General features: G+C 31.4%; 1 protein-coding gene across 1 annotated transcript; it reads left to right on the top strand.

Annotated features, from left to right (window-relative positions):
* The first annotated feature begins 340 nt into the window (after nucleotides 1-340).
* LOC123661900 (ADAMTS-like protein 4) lies at nucleotides 341-17,062 on the top strand. The gene is made up of 11 exons (XM_045596835.1): nucleotides 341-382; nucleotides 7,964-8,144; nucleotides 9,499-9,659; nucleotides 9,747-10,055; nucleotides 10,474-10,698; nucleotides 11,269-11,502; nucleotides 11,841-11,988; nucleotides 15,029-15,204; nucleotides 15,821-15,995; nucleotides 16,149-16,235; nucleotides 16,626-17,062. The coding sequence occupies exons 1-11, from the start codon at nucleotides 341-343 to the stop codon at nucleotides 16,727-16,729; spliced, it is 1,842 nt and encodes a 613-aa protein (XP_045452791.1). The 3' UTR covers nucleotides 16,730-17,062.
* Nucleotides 17,063-18,344: the final 1,282 nt, after the last annotated feature.

Genomic DNA, 18,344 nt, shown 5'->3' with positions numbered 1-18,344 from the left:
TTCTATAAAAGACATACAGACAAACATTCATATATATATATATATATATATATACATATATATATATATATATATTGCTAAAGCGCTATTTAAGATAAACTCATATATACGAACTTTGAGTTTAATGTTACCGATTACGATGTAGATTTTTACACTTGCTAGAGCTCAAAAAGCAAGACGTATATTAAATTAAAGTTTTGATCTAATTTTTCAAAGTGCTTTTACATTTTACATCTATAATGAATGAACTAAATTAACTGGTCAACTTAAGTGAAATTAAGGAGTGCGTTTTTAAACTGAAATAAATAACCATCGTGATTTAATACGAAAACAAGGGAAGATGGCGCTTACGTCTGCAGTGCTCGTGGTTATTTTAATTACCGTAAGTATTAATAATTTATGTTTTATAAAATAATATATAATATAAAAAAATAAATTAATTCAAAGCTCCTACCGTGGATGCAAGTAGGTAGAGTAGCGTAGTGGTCATATTTCAAGTTTATTTTTTTTATTTCATACAAAACTCTACATCTAATAGTGAAATGCTTGCAATCGCTTCAATATCGAGTCACAATAAATGGCTTAAGTATAGTTATAAAATGTAATAATATGTTAATAGTTTACACATTGCCAATAATTTTATATCGCGCTTAAATTTTAATAAACATGAATGAGTGATTAATGGACGATTTTTATTAGTTTTACTAATACTTAATTAGAGATATATTGCAATTTAATTCGTTTGATTGGCAGTACCTTAGTCTCCACTTATATAACTTTTCTTTACCCTTAAATTATTATAACAAAATGTGAACTTAACGTTGCTGTATTTTCCACCGGCGCTTGACAGGTTAATTAATATCAATTTACATGGACTTTAAGAATTCAAAATGTATTAAGCACTTAAGCGCTGCATTGTTGATTATATTTTATCTTTTCTCTTAATCTTCCAATATGTATGGGATACTTTACAACTTTTTAAATCGACTCATTATCTTAAGTTTTATGTAAATATAAGATTATGAAGTTAAATCCAGGTGATATTAAAAATATTCTTAAGTAATGTAGCCTTAAAACTTTATTTTTTATTTTGCTTTATTTAATTAATAAATTAAATACGAAAAATAGACTTTTGTGCATTCATATTTTTTATAATTTCAAATTATGTACGTCTTTTTTTAATTTAAAAATTAACATCCACGAGCACAAAATGCTCATGCCCTTTTAACCGACTTCAAAAAAAGACGAGGTTACTCAATTCGACCGTATATAAATATATATTTTTTTATGTATGTTCGGGGATAACTCCGTCGTTTATGAACCGATTTTGATAATTCTTTTTTTGTTGGAAAGGAGATATCCCTAGTTTGGTACCATGATAAGCAAACCAGGATCTGGTGATGGGACCTCAGAGAAATCGAGGGAAACTCTCGAAAACCCACATAACTTTTTACTGGGTGTACCGATTTTAATGATTTTTAATTTAATCGAAAGTCGATGTTTATCATATAGTCACATTTAAATTTCATAGAGATCTGATGACAACTTTTGGAGAAATGTTTGATAATGCGTATTTACTTGACTATTTTTTTGTCTATCTACGTCGCGTCGTATTACTTGTCGATATAATTGAAGTCGGTTTATCTTCGTTTGCCTGCAAACACAATTATGTTAAATTGTGTACGTTGTAATACAGTATTATTTTAGATGAATAATGAATGTTTAATTTTTAAGTATATAAATTTATTAATTACCTTAACATAAACTCCACGCCTTCAAATTTAGACTGTCACGCTGGTTGTATCAAAATAACTTAAAAAAGCGTGCTTCTGCTTGTATTTAAAATATTGTATATATTATAAATCTGTAGTATTACTGTTCGCATCAAAGCCGCTAACAGAGCGCTTACAGAATGAAATAAATTGAAAATATATTATGCAGTAACATACTAAAGTTAGTTTATCATTCAAGGAACTGAATATAAGTTAATGTAATTTCTAATAAATAATATTTAATACAAAGTTATAGCTCTGATTTGAATAACTGGTGGTATGACAGATTTGTGACTAGTAATTACGTTTGACCTTATGTTTACCTAACTTTATGAATATGTAAGTTTAAACTAATCTAACTTGAGACAGTAAACTGAGATAATTTATATGACTTGTTTAACATAATTTCTTTTCTTTTGACGTTCCCAAGTAAACGACTAGTCTATTTAGGGGTCTGGAAACACGTTATATAAATGTCCAGAGTACGATAAGCGTGGTATAATCGCAGCGTTTGGATTATTCTAAGCGGATATCAACCCAGGGAATAGTCACTCATCGTTGGACAAAACGCAATCTTCCTTTCCTTTGAAAAAGAAATGAATTAAAAGCCAGTAAAATAAGCTGCTATTCATAATTTTAATAAGTTAAATTATAATTTTATTAGATTAGATGAGGAACGTAAATACATTTATGATATGCCTAAATGCTACAATGCCGACTTAATCGAAGTCGAATATTATTCATCTCATTATAAAACATTTTAAAATTCTTCTATAGCTGAAGTGTAACGATTAAATAATTTATTGTTCATATTAACGGCGACAGCTATGCGTAAACACGTCTGTGTGGGTGACGATGAGCAAAACAATCTTAATTTTATTTATGTGAGCATTAGTCCAATTAAGAATTTTGGTCAATTACGCATAGTTTTGATTGTTATTAATTAATATTTGTCACTCTAAATAAAATCTCAATTTTATTTAATAATAATTTTAATTTTTGGGGTTACATTAATGTGCTAATAATATGAATACAGTTTGCATGTTTCGCTACAAAGCTTACTACTTAATGAAAAAACAAAAAAAAACAAATATTTATATGATGTAATAATTATCAAAATAAAAAATTCTACTCATGTTTTTTAGTTTTACTAATTCATAAATGTTTTTCCAATAACAGCACTTGAATTTTAAGCTTGAATAGTATATGGAGTGCTTTTATGCGAGTATTGTTATATTGTTATAACGAAGACATTTTTTAAATTATGTAACACAATTACAAAATATATCATAGATAACATTAGAAAATTATAAATCTATATCATGGTAAACACAACATGTTATAGAAATATAATACATTTCAAAGAATATATAATTATCTATACAAATAAATAAAATTGGAGTGTCTGTTTGTAATATTAAAATAACCGCTTTTTACTAAACGCATATAGATATGTACCCGGTACATATACCGAAATAACATTCTTTACAATTTTTGTGCCTGTCTGTCTGTTTGTTCCAGCTAATCTCTGAAACGGCTTTCCGATTTTGACGGGACTTTTACTGGCAGATAACTGATACAATGAGTGATTTAGGGTTATTTTATTGTAGACATTTATTTATTTTGCAACTTTGCGAACTAAACCAAATTTTTTAATTCTACGCAGATGAAGTCGCAAGCACAACTAGTATAGGTTTTTACATTTTGTTTAGTACGTTTTGTGTGCTGAAGTGCTGAAAATGCCATTTAAGCCACTACATTGGTTTGAATGTTTTTGTTATACACGGAACTATAGAGTTCGCTACTGGCTCTACTAGATTTGGCGATGTAACTGGACGGTTTATAAAAATGACGATTTTTACGAACTGTAGTGCAATGTAAAAGCTCGCTTTAATGATAAAAATCACTTGTAGGCTTAGTACAGCCATTTTAAGTGTACTTGTATTTATACGCAATATACCTTTCAAATTTTACGGTCATAGAACTGGATAACTGTTAATTATCAAAGTCGGAATTGTTATTGGAAAAGTCTATATTTGTTATTTGTCGTAAGTCTCCAAAATTTCAATAAACACATTCTTTAATCATCATTACAAATGGTAATCTTAATTTGAACTTAATTTACAAATTAAATAAAGATTTATTAAAAAAACCTTTCGATCTCACCATTATTTGTATTCAATAAATCGATAATATCTTTGATAAATTATATTAATCACGCACGAACTAACGCTCAGCGACAGGTAATTCGTTTAACACTTAATTCTAATTAATAGGCTATTAGTGGACGTTTTCAATTACATATTTAGTTTGATTTATAAGTCAATACATAACTATGTAGTTACTGATTAAGAACTGCGACAACATTATGTTGATAATATTGAAATCGACTCGTTTTATCTCGAATTTGTTCTATGGAGTAAAGAATATTTCTTTTAAAATAGGTTTACGTTTTTTTAAGTTATAAGTATTTATTTTACCAAAGTAATTAACGTAACGTTTTTTCTTAGATATTATTATTGCATTTATTTATTTATTTTTATTTTAAAATTTTTTGACGACTCCTTAAGTAAACCTTAGCGATTTCGTTGCTTCAATGTTTCTTGCGCCTTATTCTCTTAGAAACCTTTGTGAGAAGAGTATATAGGTCTAGTATAAAATCATCGCAGCACTTCATTTACATAATACAACTTGCCCCGCGGTTAGGGAAAAAACGTACCTACATATAAATAGCATATAGTCTTCGTCGGTAAATAGACTATTCACCACAAAACTAGTTTTTCAATCCGGATCAATAGTTCCTGAGATTAGCGCGTTCAAACAGACAAACAAAATCTAATATTAGTAGGTATAGATACTAATATTAATTTGTGTAATTTCTTATTTTGATTTATGATTAAAAATCAACACATAATAAATATCATATGTCAAGAGGCTTAACATTGATTACATAAATATCCCTTCCTCACTTCCTTACCTTTTGAATATACATATCTACAACTAACTTAATAAATTTATTCATTTTTTTCATGTAATTAATATTATGTATCATCCTATATAATATATAGAATTAAAGACGGTGAGTACACGGCCTTATAGGATAATAAACATGTCTCAGGTCATTAAAATTCTCAGGCATATGACACTTCCAACATTGGTGAAACGGCGCCGTCTTCGACATAAATTCGCTTTTTACTAGCTCATTTTAATTTGAATAAAGCCATTAGGCAAAAATAAGTAAATATAAGATATTTCTGATATTTCCTTTTGAGGCTTATAAAAGGTACAATTTTCGGGCTTTTAAAGTAACTTCGTTAAGTGATCATTTGATCGAAATGTACTAAACTACATTATTTAAAACACGTTTTTGATCACATTTAAATTTATTTAATGCACTCTCAATATATATCGATTGAGATTTCTTAAATTCAAAAAGGTATTGATTATCTTTAAAATATACAAACAGGGAGAGAAAGATAAAGTATTCAGTTTATTAAAAAAAATGCTAACGACTTTAAAACGTCTGTAATATTACACTGTAACATTGTAATACACTGCTAAGTCAAGAACCGCTAACTTCACAAATATATTACTAATTATTTTTAATACTTAGCTCAGTTATAAAATAGTATTTTCATACGATACTGTATTTATATTTTTTTATCTTATTTCTAATAAAAATGCGTTAACAGTACCAAGATTATAAATACAGGTGATAGATAGTAGTTTGTGTCGCTATGTAAACAAATAGTCACAATAGATTTAAGAACGTATTTAGAAAGTTAACACAGAGAACCATTTTCGTCCATCAATACTAAGTACTGTAGTTTTGTTGTCTTAAAATATTGCGCAATATTGAGTGTTACTAAAATTATTCAAAAACGGGTTATTTACTATGTTTTTTATTTTCATTTTGCGGAGCTTTTGAGGAGAAATATTTATTTTAATTTTAGTAATAAAAATAATCATGTTAATTTAAAATCTTATATTGTTATTTTAAACATGTAAACATGTTTTTCTCCATCTAATTTAACGTTTCAACTATGTTTTTTAACGTATACTTTCTCAGCTTTGAAAATGTAAGAAATGTTCATAATGAGTTAGAACGTTTTATCGTTGACATGTCATCCCATTTTGTAATTATATTAATATGAATTGTATGAAACAAATAATGGTTTTAGGGTATAATGTTAATGAGTTAAAAAATTAATGTTATGATAAAGATATCATGAAGCTCGTTTTAGATCGTAAAATATAATCTTATTAGTGAAATAAACTAATGATATTATAATGAAATAGGCAATAAATATGTGAAGTAGTTTTGGGTGGAAAGATATTTTCTAAATTTTATAGAACTAATAATGTTTCTTTGATAACTTTCAGTGTATTCTGGTATGTTATTTGGGGCTATTAAATATATTGTGGTTTTTAAGACTTAATTTCTAAAAGTAATTTCTTTGATGCTGAAATTTTAGTTTTATTTCCAATATGTATTAATTAATTTATTTATTTATAAATAAATAAATAAATAATAAATAATCTATAAATAAATAAATAAATAATCTATAATCACACAGTAGGTTTAATTTTAAAAGCATAAAAATAAATGTTACTGATCAATATTCATAGTCATGAAAAAATGTTCCATTTAATTTATCACACACACGTTAAATGTGTGATCAATTCAAATAGTTTGCGTCAAATCGATTAAAAAGCGATAAAACTATAGAACATAAATTTAATGTCTAATTTCGAAATTAAGCTGTTATCTGACTCATCTCCTTGATTCAACGGTGTCCTTAATCGCTGTGTTTGTAGCGCCGGCGCCTCGACCATCAACTTTATATTATTAAGCAAATAGCTAACGTAACTACTGACCACAAATATCAAGACTTTACAAATATGCTATTTTTAAGTTATCTTTGCATAATGATTGTACAGAAGTAGGTAGGAATTGTTAAAATTTCAAACAATGTGTTGTACTGTCAGTGTAATATTTGCGAAGTTTTGAATAAATTATAATTGTGTTTTATATTGCGTAGAAGTTATGACGTATATTCAATGTTTATTTGTAATAAAAAACTTGTTAATTAATAATAATGTTATAAAAACAAGTGATATAAAAAAAATTATTCCTTCTCAGGTCAACAAGACAGTGTCACTCAATACCAGTTCATAACATTCCTACCTATATGCGAGATAAATAAATAATAATAATTTATTAAAGATTAAAAATTTTAAAAAGTTATTTAAGTAGAGAAAGTGTGAACCAATAGTACGAATTGAAAAAATAAATTAAGTTTACTTTATTAGAAGTGAAAATATTTATGTTGTAAATAGTCGTAACATTTGTAAACAATTATATAAAATATCGTTTGTACAATCTTTCGTTAGTTTAATCAGGGTCGTGTATCGCAATGTGGACAGTACGGTACGACATTCCACTGAACAATACAGTCGTACCAATAGACTGATTGTATTCTTGTCGACCATCAGCGATTAAGTGTCGCCGAGATGTCGCCGCGATGTCGTCTCCATATTCTTCACGCTCGACTTCTAATGACGATATTTTAATACATTCTTAACCTGCTGTGACATAATGGGACGAGCCACTCCTTTGAGTGTCTTGTAATATTTAGGAATAGGGATACTTTTCGGAGGCTATCAATAAGTTTATGTTTAAAAAGTTAATTATGGAAATCAGATTATCAGCTTAGTAATTTGAAAATTGTTTGATGTTTTAATTAATTCGTTGTGAAGTAGTCATTTAGTTTTAAGCTATTATAGTTTTAGTGTTGGTATTATTTATTATTTTTAAGCTATTGAATAAAATTAAGTTTTAATCTTAGTATCGTGTTTTCGTATTAAAATTAAACATATTCGTAATAAGTTATCATAAAATAATAAGTTAAAATATCTTTGATACGATATATATTTAATGACATAAAATAACTTAATAAATTTACAGGTAAACAGCCTAATAATAAGAAGTAGTTTACATATTACTAGTAATACCTATTGAAGTTTAACTTTAATGATTATTATTATGTGCCTTTTGTCATTGCTATTTTTGTGTACGATTATTTTATATATATAGTTAATTAAATAATCTCGCGATTTCACAGTTTGTAAAAAATAAATAAAGAACTCTGTCTCCTTATGCGTTAATAAAGTAACTAATAAAACTGCAGGTGGTAGGTCGGGACGTGCTGTCGGTGGCAGGTAGCAACGACGTTCGCTGCGGACGGCGCCTGGTGTCAGGCCTGTTCTCGCGACCGCGGCTACCTCTCGGCTATTCCTACATCACAACGGTACCCAGAGGCGCTTGCCGACTCAACGTCTCGGAAATTGTATCCAGCGATAATTATATCGGTAGGTATTTTTGTATTTTGTTTTGTTTTATTTTTTGTTAAAGTGTATGTGAAATTTTTTATAGGAAGTTTTATAAAACTACAATTTGAGACTATTTTTAACTAATCGAGTTTATAATGTACTGATTGAAAAATTTCCTTAATTACTGTATATTTCAATACGTCAATCTGGTGCGATTAATAAAGAATATTGAGTCTTATAATTTTATTGAATTATTCATCGATAAAATGATACCTTATTCAATTTAAACTGTTGAAAACTTTATTACAATGACGGATTAATTCCGCATAATAGTGTTCGTATTCGCGTTAGACAGTCATTTGTTTGCAGTCAATGGTCCTTTGATGAAGGCAAATGGGCCGCAAACATTAGGTTAGTCACTTATCAATCAACGTTGTATATTTGCTTGATCGTAAATCATTCGTGAATGCAACAATAGACGTTGTCCTGCGGATTATGAATGGATATAACCTTGAATTCGATTCCGCATTATTTGAAATCAATTAGTCATTTTTTGATTGTAGCTCTTCTTTGCCATTAGTTGTAATTACACGCTTTATTGACTTTATCACTGTTACGAAATAGAGTTCATGTTAATTTTAGGATTACATTTTTATATATATTTTTTTAAATTAATATTTGAATTGTTTTTTACTTCATACATTAATTCAGTCGTAGATAATGCCAAACATTCCATAATCGAACTATTTAAGAAACGTTCATTGTATGTTATTTTGAATAACGTATTTTGTATAACATTTATTAACTGATGTGTGTGATTTGGTTCAACCAAGGCCAAAGGTCGCCAAAGGCCAAAGGGTCAATGTATAAGATACAAGACGGTATAGCATTTAATAATTCTTGAGCTTGTAAACTTGAGGTACGCTAACAAGCTATGAATATTGCAAACCGCTTAAATACGCTGAGACGTGCACAATGTACCGATTTTATAGTTCTATGCTTGCGAGTATACCTTTTAATAACAATGGTATTATTGATGCGATTATAGATTATAGGTATATTATAGATGGCATGACATTATAAATATTGATATTGGTGAAAATCTATTTGGATAATTCTTTATATAATGTATTTTATTACCGACTACTGTAATAGTTTGAAAGTTTTTTCATAATTAACCTTTGTACTTAACACAATAGATTATTATAAATTTTTAAATATTTTAGAAAGCTATATTCTAGAGGGAGATTAGAATAAACATACTTAGTGTGTCGGCGATATAGCATTTATTAGTATTTTTTTAATTTTTATGTTTTTTCACAATCGTATTGCATTTTTTTTTTCTAACATGGTATAAAAATTTTGAGCACTTATGTGTCCTATTCATCAACAGCATTGAAAATAACGAATGGATCGTATATCATGAATGGAGAATTCGCAGTTAGTTCACCAGGAGCATATGAGGCTGCTGGAGCGAGATTTATATATACGAGAGAAGCAGGTCTTGACTCCGTGTTTTCAATAGGACCTATACACAGCGCTATTGATATTATGGTATGACAGAACTACGTGTTAATATACAAGTTTAAGGACGAAAACAAGAACTGATATAAATAAAGGTTCATAATAATTTTTTTTTAGGTTTTGTATACGCAGCCGAATCCGAACATAAAGTACGAATATTTTACCGAATCATTACCAGGCGAAGTCGATGCCGAATCAATAACGAAACTCAATTTACCTGAACCGACAATTATTCCAAAGCACACGAGACGACATCATGGCTTTGATGCACGAAGGGTAAACATCCCGGGACGCCCAGACTCCGCTAGCTTTACCAAGGATTCCAAAGAAAGCGGTATAGATGAGAATATAATTGGAGAGAGAAAGTTTATGTGGAAAATACTTTCCTATACTCAGTGCTCAAGGAGCTGCGGTGGTGGTATCCAGGTAGGCTTTTATTAATTTAGCTTTTTTTTTTATGTCACTAGGTCGGCAAACAAGCGTACGGCTCACCTGATGGTAAGCGATTACCGTAGCTTATAGACACCTGCAACACCAGAAGCATCGCAAGCGCGTTGCCGACCCAATCCCCAATCCCCCCAGGAGCTCTGGTCACCTTACTCACCAACAGGAACACAATACTACTTGAAAACAGTATTATTTAGCTGTGGTCTTCTGTAAGGTCGACTACCCCAGTCGGGCTGCTCCATATTTTGAGCAGGAAATTCCTGCTGTGCCCTACCTCAGTTAAATATGCTGATTCATGAAACATAAAAGAGTATGTATTTATTTGGTAATTGTAATATTAGTAATAAATAAAGTTAATATTGATGATTGAAGTTATCATAATTATATTTAATTTTAGGTAGGCAAATACAGATGTGTTGAAGCAAGCTTATCAGGGGACAGGGAAGTATCATCAGCACATTGCACAGGGTCACCACCTCCAGGGAAAAGACGAAGATGTGGTAATATTCCTTGTCCTCCAAGGTGGAGGGCGGCAGCTTGGTCATCATGTCCTCAATGCGGTCCTGCAACTAGGACGAGGATAGTTGGATGCGTACAGGATCACTCAAGAGGTATAACCAAGGTAAGGGATGGTACGTCCATTATCGATTGTGTTTTCATCTTGAAATTAAATAAAAAAATTAAACGAAAAACAAATATATATCTTATTTTACTCAAATTAAAAGATTCGTTTAAAAGTAATTGTTAATGAGGTTATTTTTAACTGACTTCAAAAAAGGAGGAGGTTACTCAATTCGACTGTATATATATTTTATGTATGTTCGGGGATAACTTCGTCGTTTATGAACCGATTTTGATAATTCTTTTTTGTTGAAAAGGAGATATCCCAAGTGGTGGTAACATGAAAAGAAAACCAGGGTCTGATGATGAAATCCCAGATAAATCTAGAGAAACCCTCGAAAATCGTAATGAAGACTAATACGTTTGTTAATTTTTTTCGTCTACCTACGTCCTATTACTTTGTCTTAGTCGGTTTTTTTTTCGTTTGCGAGCAATTTTGTATTTAAATGTAATACATACTCGTATTCATTTATATTGAATCGAATATTGTAGTTGAATTCTTTTTGTGTCATTATAACAAATTACCATGTCATATTCTTATGTTATACAAAGCATTTATTATTTTCTTCAGATCAGTGACCAAATGTGTCCAGCACCAAAACCTCCAACGACAGACACGTGTAACATACCAGACTGTAGCATAGGGATCAGACAGATAGCGCGCAGCAGGCCTAGGATACAGACAGATACCTTCAGAGATGGTCCGGTTTACACGGTAGCTGTCAATACATCTGACGATGACTTAGGACCAGAATATAGATTTAGTCCAGGTGTTGGCAGCTGGCTTTATACTGATTGGTCTGAGGTGTGTTCAGTTCTACTTTAAGGCTTCATAATTAGTTATGAAGTAGTCTTAGGGCCTGTTTCACCAGTTGCGGATAATGGTATTTGATAAAAGTTGGTATCTAACAAATAAAAGTTTATGGTATATTATTCTTTTTTTACCATTAAGTTTCACTAAATTTATGAGATATTCTCATTTGTAAAAGTTAATCTAAATGTTGTAGTTGGCTTAATGGCCTATTCTACGTCTTGCTACACGAGTATATTCGTTACTTATGTGCAGAATAAATATTATCCACAACACGTGAAACCAGTCCTTACGGTCTGACGTAAGATTTATTTTGTACTTTTTCATTTTAGTGCGTAGGCTGGTGTGTAGGTGGAGGTGTACAGACAAGGGCAGTTCGTTGCGCGGATCCTTCTGGCTGTCCGCGTAAGTCGCCTGAAACGTCGCGCGCGTGCGCACCGACGATGTCTTGTGAACCTCATGAGGGACATTGGTTTATGGGTAATTTTAAATATTTTATATAAAATCTTATCACTTCTTTATATCTGTCTTAATATAAACATAATAGATGTGCTGGTTAAGACTGGTCGAATAGCGGACTAGCCTAATTTACTATACAGTAAAAACATTAACAAGCAATCTTAGCAAGATTTTTATTGAATGTATGTTCCCCCTATATTCCGTTTTTTTGGAAGAGTCTTATTTGGTAAACAAACCGCTGTCAATCGTAATTCACGTTTTTTACGCATTTATCACTCACTTTTACAACACATTAGCTTACAGACATTTGTAAAACTCCATTTACTATTTATTTCACTAAAAACAAATATCAATTGATCATTTTAAACACATAAAAACTACTAAAATACGAATTCCGAAAGTACAGATAACTAATATTTTCGAATATGACATTTCAATATCTTTTTTTAATAGACAAATAGGGATGTGGTCAGAATATTTTTAGAGGTGAATGAGTATAAGTGAATGAACAGCATGAGCGATAAAATAGGCCATGTTCTTTAACTATATTTTAAACTTTCACGAATTATAACTTGTTAAATAATATTACCGTAAAGCGATTTGTTATTAATTGTATTTTTTTGTTTTTTTTTTTTTTTTATGTTGAGCGCAAAAAATGTACATACGTTGTTATATTACTTACAAAATACTGCAAAATAATGTCAATCATTTATGGTAAAGTGTTCATTGTAAAGGTTTTATTTTATATTATGAATATTTCTGAATATCAATTTCATCCTAAACATTTTTAACGCTACCTATATAGCTAATATATTAAAGTATACTAGATAGCAAAGGCATAAACGTTTTTTGTAGTTCCCAGGAAAAAAATTTGAGACTTTAGGATGAGACTTAGGATTACCCAATGAGAGCTTCGTGGAGTACAATGTTATTAGTCCTTTTTCGTAGATGTTAGAGAGTGTGTCGCCGGCGCCAGGTTTTTTATTCATAGTAAATACAAATAATGTGACAATAATACTAATAGGGTCGACTTTTTTTTTAGACACAGGTGGCCCTATTTTGTTGTAAATTTTATTTTTGGCGTCTTTTTTACCGACCATTTCACATAAACGAAATATAAATTTTTTGCCTTTTATGCTCGATGCTCGATTAATATTTTTTTTTTCTTTTTTTTCGTAATTCTGTAACCTCTACTAATTCTTAGCAAAAATATTCAATATATTATTAGGTTTTGAAATAATTTTAGCGATATGTTAGCGTTAATATTTGAACATAAAATGAATTTTATATTCGTCTATGGCTTATTAATATTGTTCATTCATTTGCTCTTTGTGTCACTTTACTATACTTACAATATTACTGTATTGTCTGTGGTCGGAAGTACGCCATATTTGTTTACTATTTAGGACTATTCCAAAAAAATAGAATATACATGTATTTTATGGTGAAATATATACTAAGTAAATGAAGCCGAATATTCGTGATTGCGATGGCTGCCGGATAGTCGCCGACTAGTCGCCTAATAATAATAAAGCTGGACAGTTTGTTTGTTTGATTATTTGTGTATGACGACATATTGTATATTTGTATAAACGCGATAATCTTAGGAACTACTTGTTCGAATTGTAATATTATTTTTGTGTTGGACCGTCCATTTACCAAGTAAGACTATATAACGTCACGACGAATCGACATCATGACCAATAGGAACCTGGAGCCTAGGAGGACTGCCTGACTGACATTAATAAGAAATGTTACGAAAACGAAAAAAAATATATATTATGAGGGCTTCAATGCGTGCGCTGCGTAAACGGTTAAAGCTGTTTAAAAATCACGTAAGAAGAAAATAATCTCCATTAATAATTAAAAAATAGCCCTCGACAGCATATGTCTATTTTTCATCACTCATCATCATCATCACTTCAGCCTGTGGCAGTCCACTGCTGGACATATAGGCCTCCCCAAGTTCGCGCCAGACAGATGATGAAGACAGAAGATGTCTATTTTTAGGGTTAACTAAACGTGAGTTCTCGGGTACATCGTTCCATAGCTTAGTTGGCCAAAGCACCGACACGGTCATTCGGAGATGCAGGTTCGACCCCCTCTGGAACGGTCGATTTTTGATATGATATTAATAATTCTTTCGAATTCTCTAATGTGTAGGTAACACAAAAATAAAACGTAAGAATTTAGGAGATAAGGTTAAATCAATAGAATCGACGCTGCGACGCGCCGCGCACCGGCTCAAGTTATTCAGTTGCACAGTAATGGTTTAAAAACATTTTATTACGTTTCTTTGGTAAAACCGCGGGGAACAGTTAGTGCTTAAGCATATTTTGTACCGCGTGATATAGTGATTACATTTGTAAACTTTTTGGCAATCACTTCAATCTATTGCAGTGCACTGCTGAACGTAGGCCTCCACAAGTTCGCGCCAAAAATGGCGTGAACTCATGTGTTTTGCTAATAGCCACCACGCTGGGCAGGCGGGTTGGTGACCGCAGGACTGGCTTAGTCGCACTGAAGACGCTTCGGCCCGTGTATTTCAAGCCCAGCAGTTGGATGGTTCTCCCGCCATTGATCGGCTTTTTTAAGTTTCAAGGTGGTAGTTCAACTGTATCATCCCTTAGTCGCCTTTTACGACATCCACAGGAAGAGAGGGGATGGCTATATTCTTTACTGCCATTTGGTAATATACATATTTAAACACTTAAAAAGTATAAATGAAGTTCGCTGAGTTACTTTTCAGTACACTTAAACATACTTAGATATTATTCATAGCTCATGTGTTTTGCCCATAGTCACCACGCTGGGCAGGCGGGTTGGTGACCACAGTACTGGCTTTGTCGCACCGAAGACGCTGCTGCCCGTCTTCGGCCTGTGTATTTCAAAGCCAGCAGTTGGATGGTTATCCCGCCACCACACATGACACTACACATGAGTTCACGTTATTTTTGGCGTAAACTTGTGGAGGCCTATGTCCAGCAGTGGACTGTATAGGCTGTAATGATGATGATGATTATTCATAGCAAGGTGAAATTTATAAGAATTAAAATTTTAGGTGAATGGTCACCTTGCTCGTCCACATGTGGTGGGAAGCAAGTTCGCGGTGTCCTTTGTATTGGTGGGAGTGGGAGACACCTTAGAGATACAGCATGTAACGACCCTAAGCCTGAACGCGAGAGACAATGTGGAGGGGAATGCTCTCCAACTTGGTATTCTAGTGAATGGGGTCAGGTAATTATTTGTGATGTTTTTTTCTGATATAATTTTAATAAAAAATTAGGTAAGTTGATATCACTATAGTTTCGGACAAATGTATTTCCTATCTCACTTATAATCAAAACAATAAAATACCTAATATTATTGCTTCTTATTTATTCAATTGCGTTACACTATTAAAAAAAAAACATTTTAACAAAATAATATATTGAAGACGCCTTGGCGCAACGGTTACAGCACTGGTTTGTGGCTTTTGCGCTGGCGATTGCGGGTTCGATCCCCGCACATGCCAAAAATTTGTATTGGCCATACAGGTGTTTACGGTAGTCTGGGCGTTTGTGCTTGTTTATTGTGTGTTTCCGGACCCCCGAAACAGGAGATAATCCTAGTAGAGTTAGTTGAGTGTGAAATGTTTATTTATTTATTATTTTTCCTCGATATCGTACTTAACTATTATTTTCTTCTAAGTTTGTAACATGTGTATTTGACAAAAATTGTTTTTGAGAGACATTTAAAACAGAAATATGATATTAAAACATTAAAAATAGTGAATTTATTCAATCGTTGGACTGAAGGTATAAATTATTCAATTTATTTTTGTATTGTTGTTAAAAATTCCATTTAACTCCAGTGTACAGGTAATTGCACATTAGGTGTAGGCATACAACGCCGGACAGTTGTCTGTGCCCGTGGCGATGGCAGCGCGGCGGGTGACGATGACTGTACCCCTCCGCGACCGCACGCTAACCGCCCTTGTGAGCCCAAGTGTACCGTTGAATCATCTATACCACCGGATTTGACTATAGGTAATATTTATTTCTATTTTTCTTACTTTAAACGCCTATATGTATACCTTTGCCCTTCTCCAACGTATGAGAATAATCGAAACACTATTTTTTTTATTCCCTTTTGGATGTTCAAAAATAAAAGATACCTAGATAAGATCAAAAATATTTCAGAGTCTCAAAAATCGGCAACTGATTCACCAACTACAAGCTCACAAATGACTACTCAGCGAAGTTTTAATACATTAACTGGAAATAAAGGTATTATCACGTTTTTATTAATTTATATTTTACAATACATTAAAAAGAAAATGTCGTCACAATATATGTAACTGAGTTCATACTTCTATTAAATGAGAAGTTAGACATAGTACCTATATGAAAGTTTAGTGTTTGTGTATGCGATTATATAAAATATGAATGAAATTAGCAGGAACAAATTTTAAATGTATTTTAAAAGTTGTCAAAATGTAACTGCGTTTTTAAAAAAACTAAAATAAACAATTAATTAACTGTATGACGATACCAGTGTATTTTTTTTACAATTTTGTTTTGAATTTAACAAAAAAGAATATTTACTAATTTGGTAATTTATATATGTACAAACGAATTTCATATGATATTAACTTGTTTGTCTTGTTTTTATTACAGACTGCGAAGACAAGCTACAAAACTGTTACCTCGCTGTTCAAGCGAGGCTTTGTCACTACAAGTATTACATACAAAATTGTTGCGATTCCTGCAGCGTGCAATGAAAATGATTTTGTTGTATTAAATTTCGAATAATCACAAATATGACTTTATTTAAATTCAATTTAATATTCTAAGAGGAACAATTTGAGACATAATAATAAAATAAATTATATTAAGTTAAAATATGAATATCCGAGCCCGTGCGATTTAGTTTTACATGAGAAGCTCGTAATAATAATCATATAAGCGAATAATAAATGATAGATTACTCATATTTTTGGTGTGATATTTATTTTCTATTAAATATAAACTAAGCGATAAGTATTACGACATGTTGTATAAGTTTCGATTGCGCATACAACATATTTGTATGTGTAATGTAAATAAAAAAGATTGAAAAAAAGAACTTGCATTTTTTTCATTTCATTTATGCCCCAATACTAATTTTTAGGATTAGGAAACTAATTGTAAGGAAATAATTTGTTAATAGTTCAGAAATGGTATGTAGAATCTTCGGTGCGACAAAGCCAGCGCTGCGGTCACCAACCCGACTGCCCAGCGTGGTGACTAAGGGCAAAAATGAGTTCGCGCCATAATGTTTGGCGCGAACTTGGGGAGACCTATGTGGACTGCGATAGGCTGAAGTGATGTAGAATATGCGTCTTTAATTTGAATGCCTATCTTTTAAATATCTTTTTGCTCATCGGTAATTTTCTTTACCGTAACTTTACATAATAAGTAATTCATATTTATTATATTCTAAGCATGGATATACTGAAGATTTTTGTATTTAATTAACCGAGTGTTTATATATTATTAATATTGAAATAGCACTTCTTTAAATATTTATTCATACGAGAATACCAAATACCATGTTGTGTACTTATATCTGCAGTAAACCGACTTAGTTACCATTTTTATAATAAGTTGAGTTCAAAGTTTATTATTCATTTGAATTAAGTAAATGTACAGGTTTAATAAAATAGGATTAACAACATATTTTGCAATTGTGATCACAAAAGAATTGAATTGGCGTAAAAACGATAGAAAGTAGTGAAAAACGGTTACTGCCTTATTCCTAAGCACGACAATAACGCTTGAATTTATTAAAAACAATAAGACAGGTTACAGGGCGCCAACGAGCAATGGCGTCACCTCAACGTGTCCTCATCAAAAACTACCATATTGAAAAGTGTGAATCATAATCATATCCATGCTAGGCAAAAATAACAAACTTTCGAGGCTTCTTATTTTACTACCATATGTTTTACCATACTTTAGAAAATGAAACATAGCATGGAGCCATCGCGTAGTCACGTGTTATCTTCAAAAACCCACCATATTGACGTGTGTGAATCACAACCATTCCTGTGGTAGGCAAAAATAATAAACTATCAGGGTATACCATAATTAGTAGTAAATATAGGATATATTACTACCACATGATATAATATGGGCCAGAGAACGAAACCGTTTGATGCCGCCATCACATACGAGTCACGTGTGGTCAACATAAAATCACCATATTGACAAGATGCCATGAGTGAATCACGATGAGTGAATCATATACCCATGAAAAAAAATTATAAGCTTTCAGGGGGTCCATATGGACCATACCCATCCTATTATTCTAACACGTTATAATAACATGCGTCAGAAGAACGGAACTGTACAACG

Source organism: Melitaea cinxia, chromosome 17 (genome assembly GCF_905220565.1).
Source record: "Melitaea cinxia chromosome 17, ilMelCinx1.1, whole genome shotgun sequence".
Taxonomy (NCBI): Eukaryota; Metazoa; Arthropoda; class Insecta; order Lepidoptera; family Nymphalidae; genus Melitaea; species Melitaea cinxia.
Note: the sequence above shows the minus strand (reverse complement) of the source record. Positions and strands in the feature narration are given on the sequence as shown.

Excerpts from the sequence above, each read along its gene's own strand:
- LOC123661900 (XM_045596835.1), top strand. The coding sequence starts at position 341 with ATGGCGCTTACGTCTGCAGTGCTCGTGGTTATTTTAATTACC. Across the intron at positions 8,145-9,498 it reads ATCCAGCGATAATTATATCG|CATTGAAAATAACGAATGGA; the intron begins GTAGGTATTTTT and ends ATTCATCAACAG. Across the intron at positions 15,996-16,148 it reads ACCACCGGATTTGACTATAG|AGTCTCAAAAATCGGCAACT; the intron begins GTAATATTTATT and ends AAAATATTTCAG.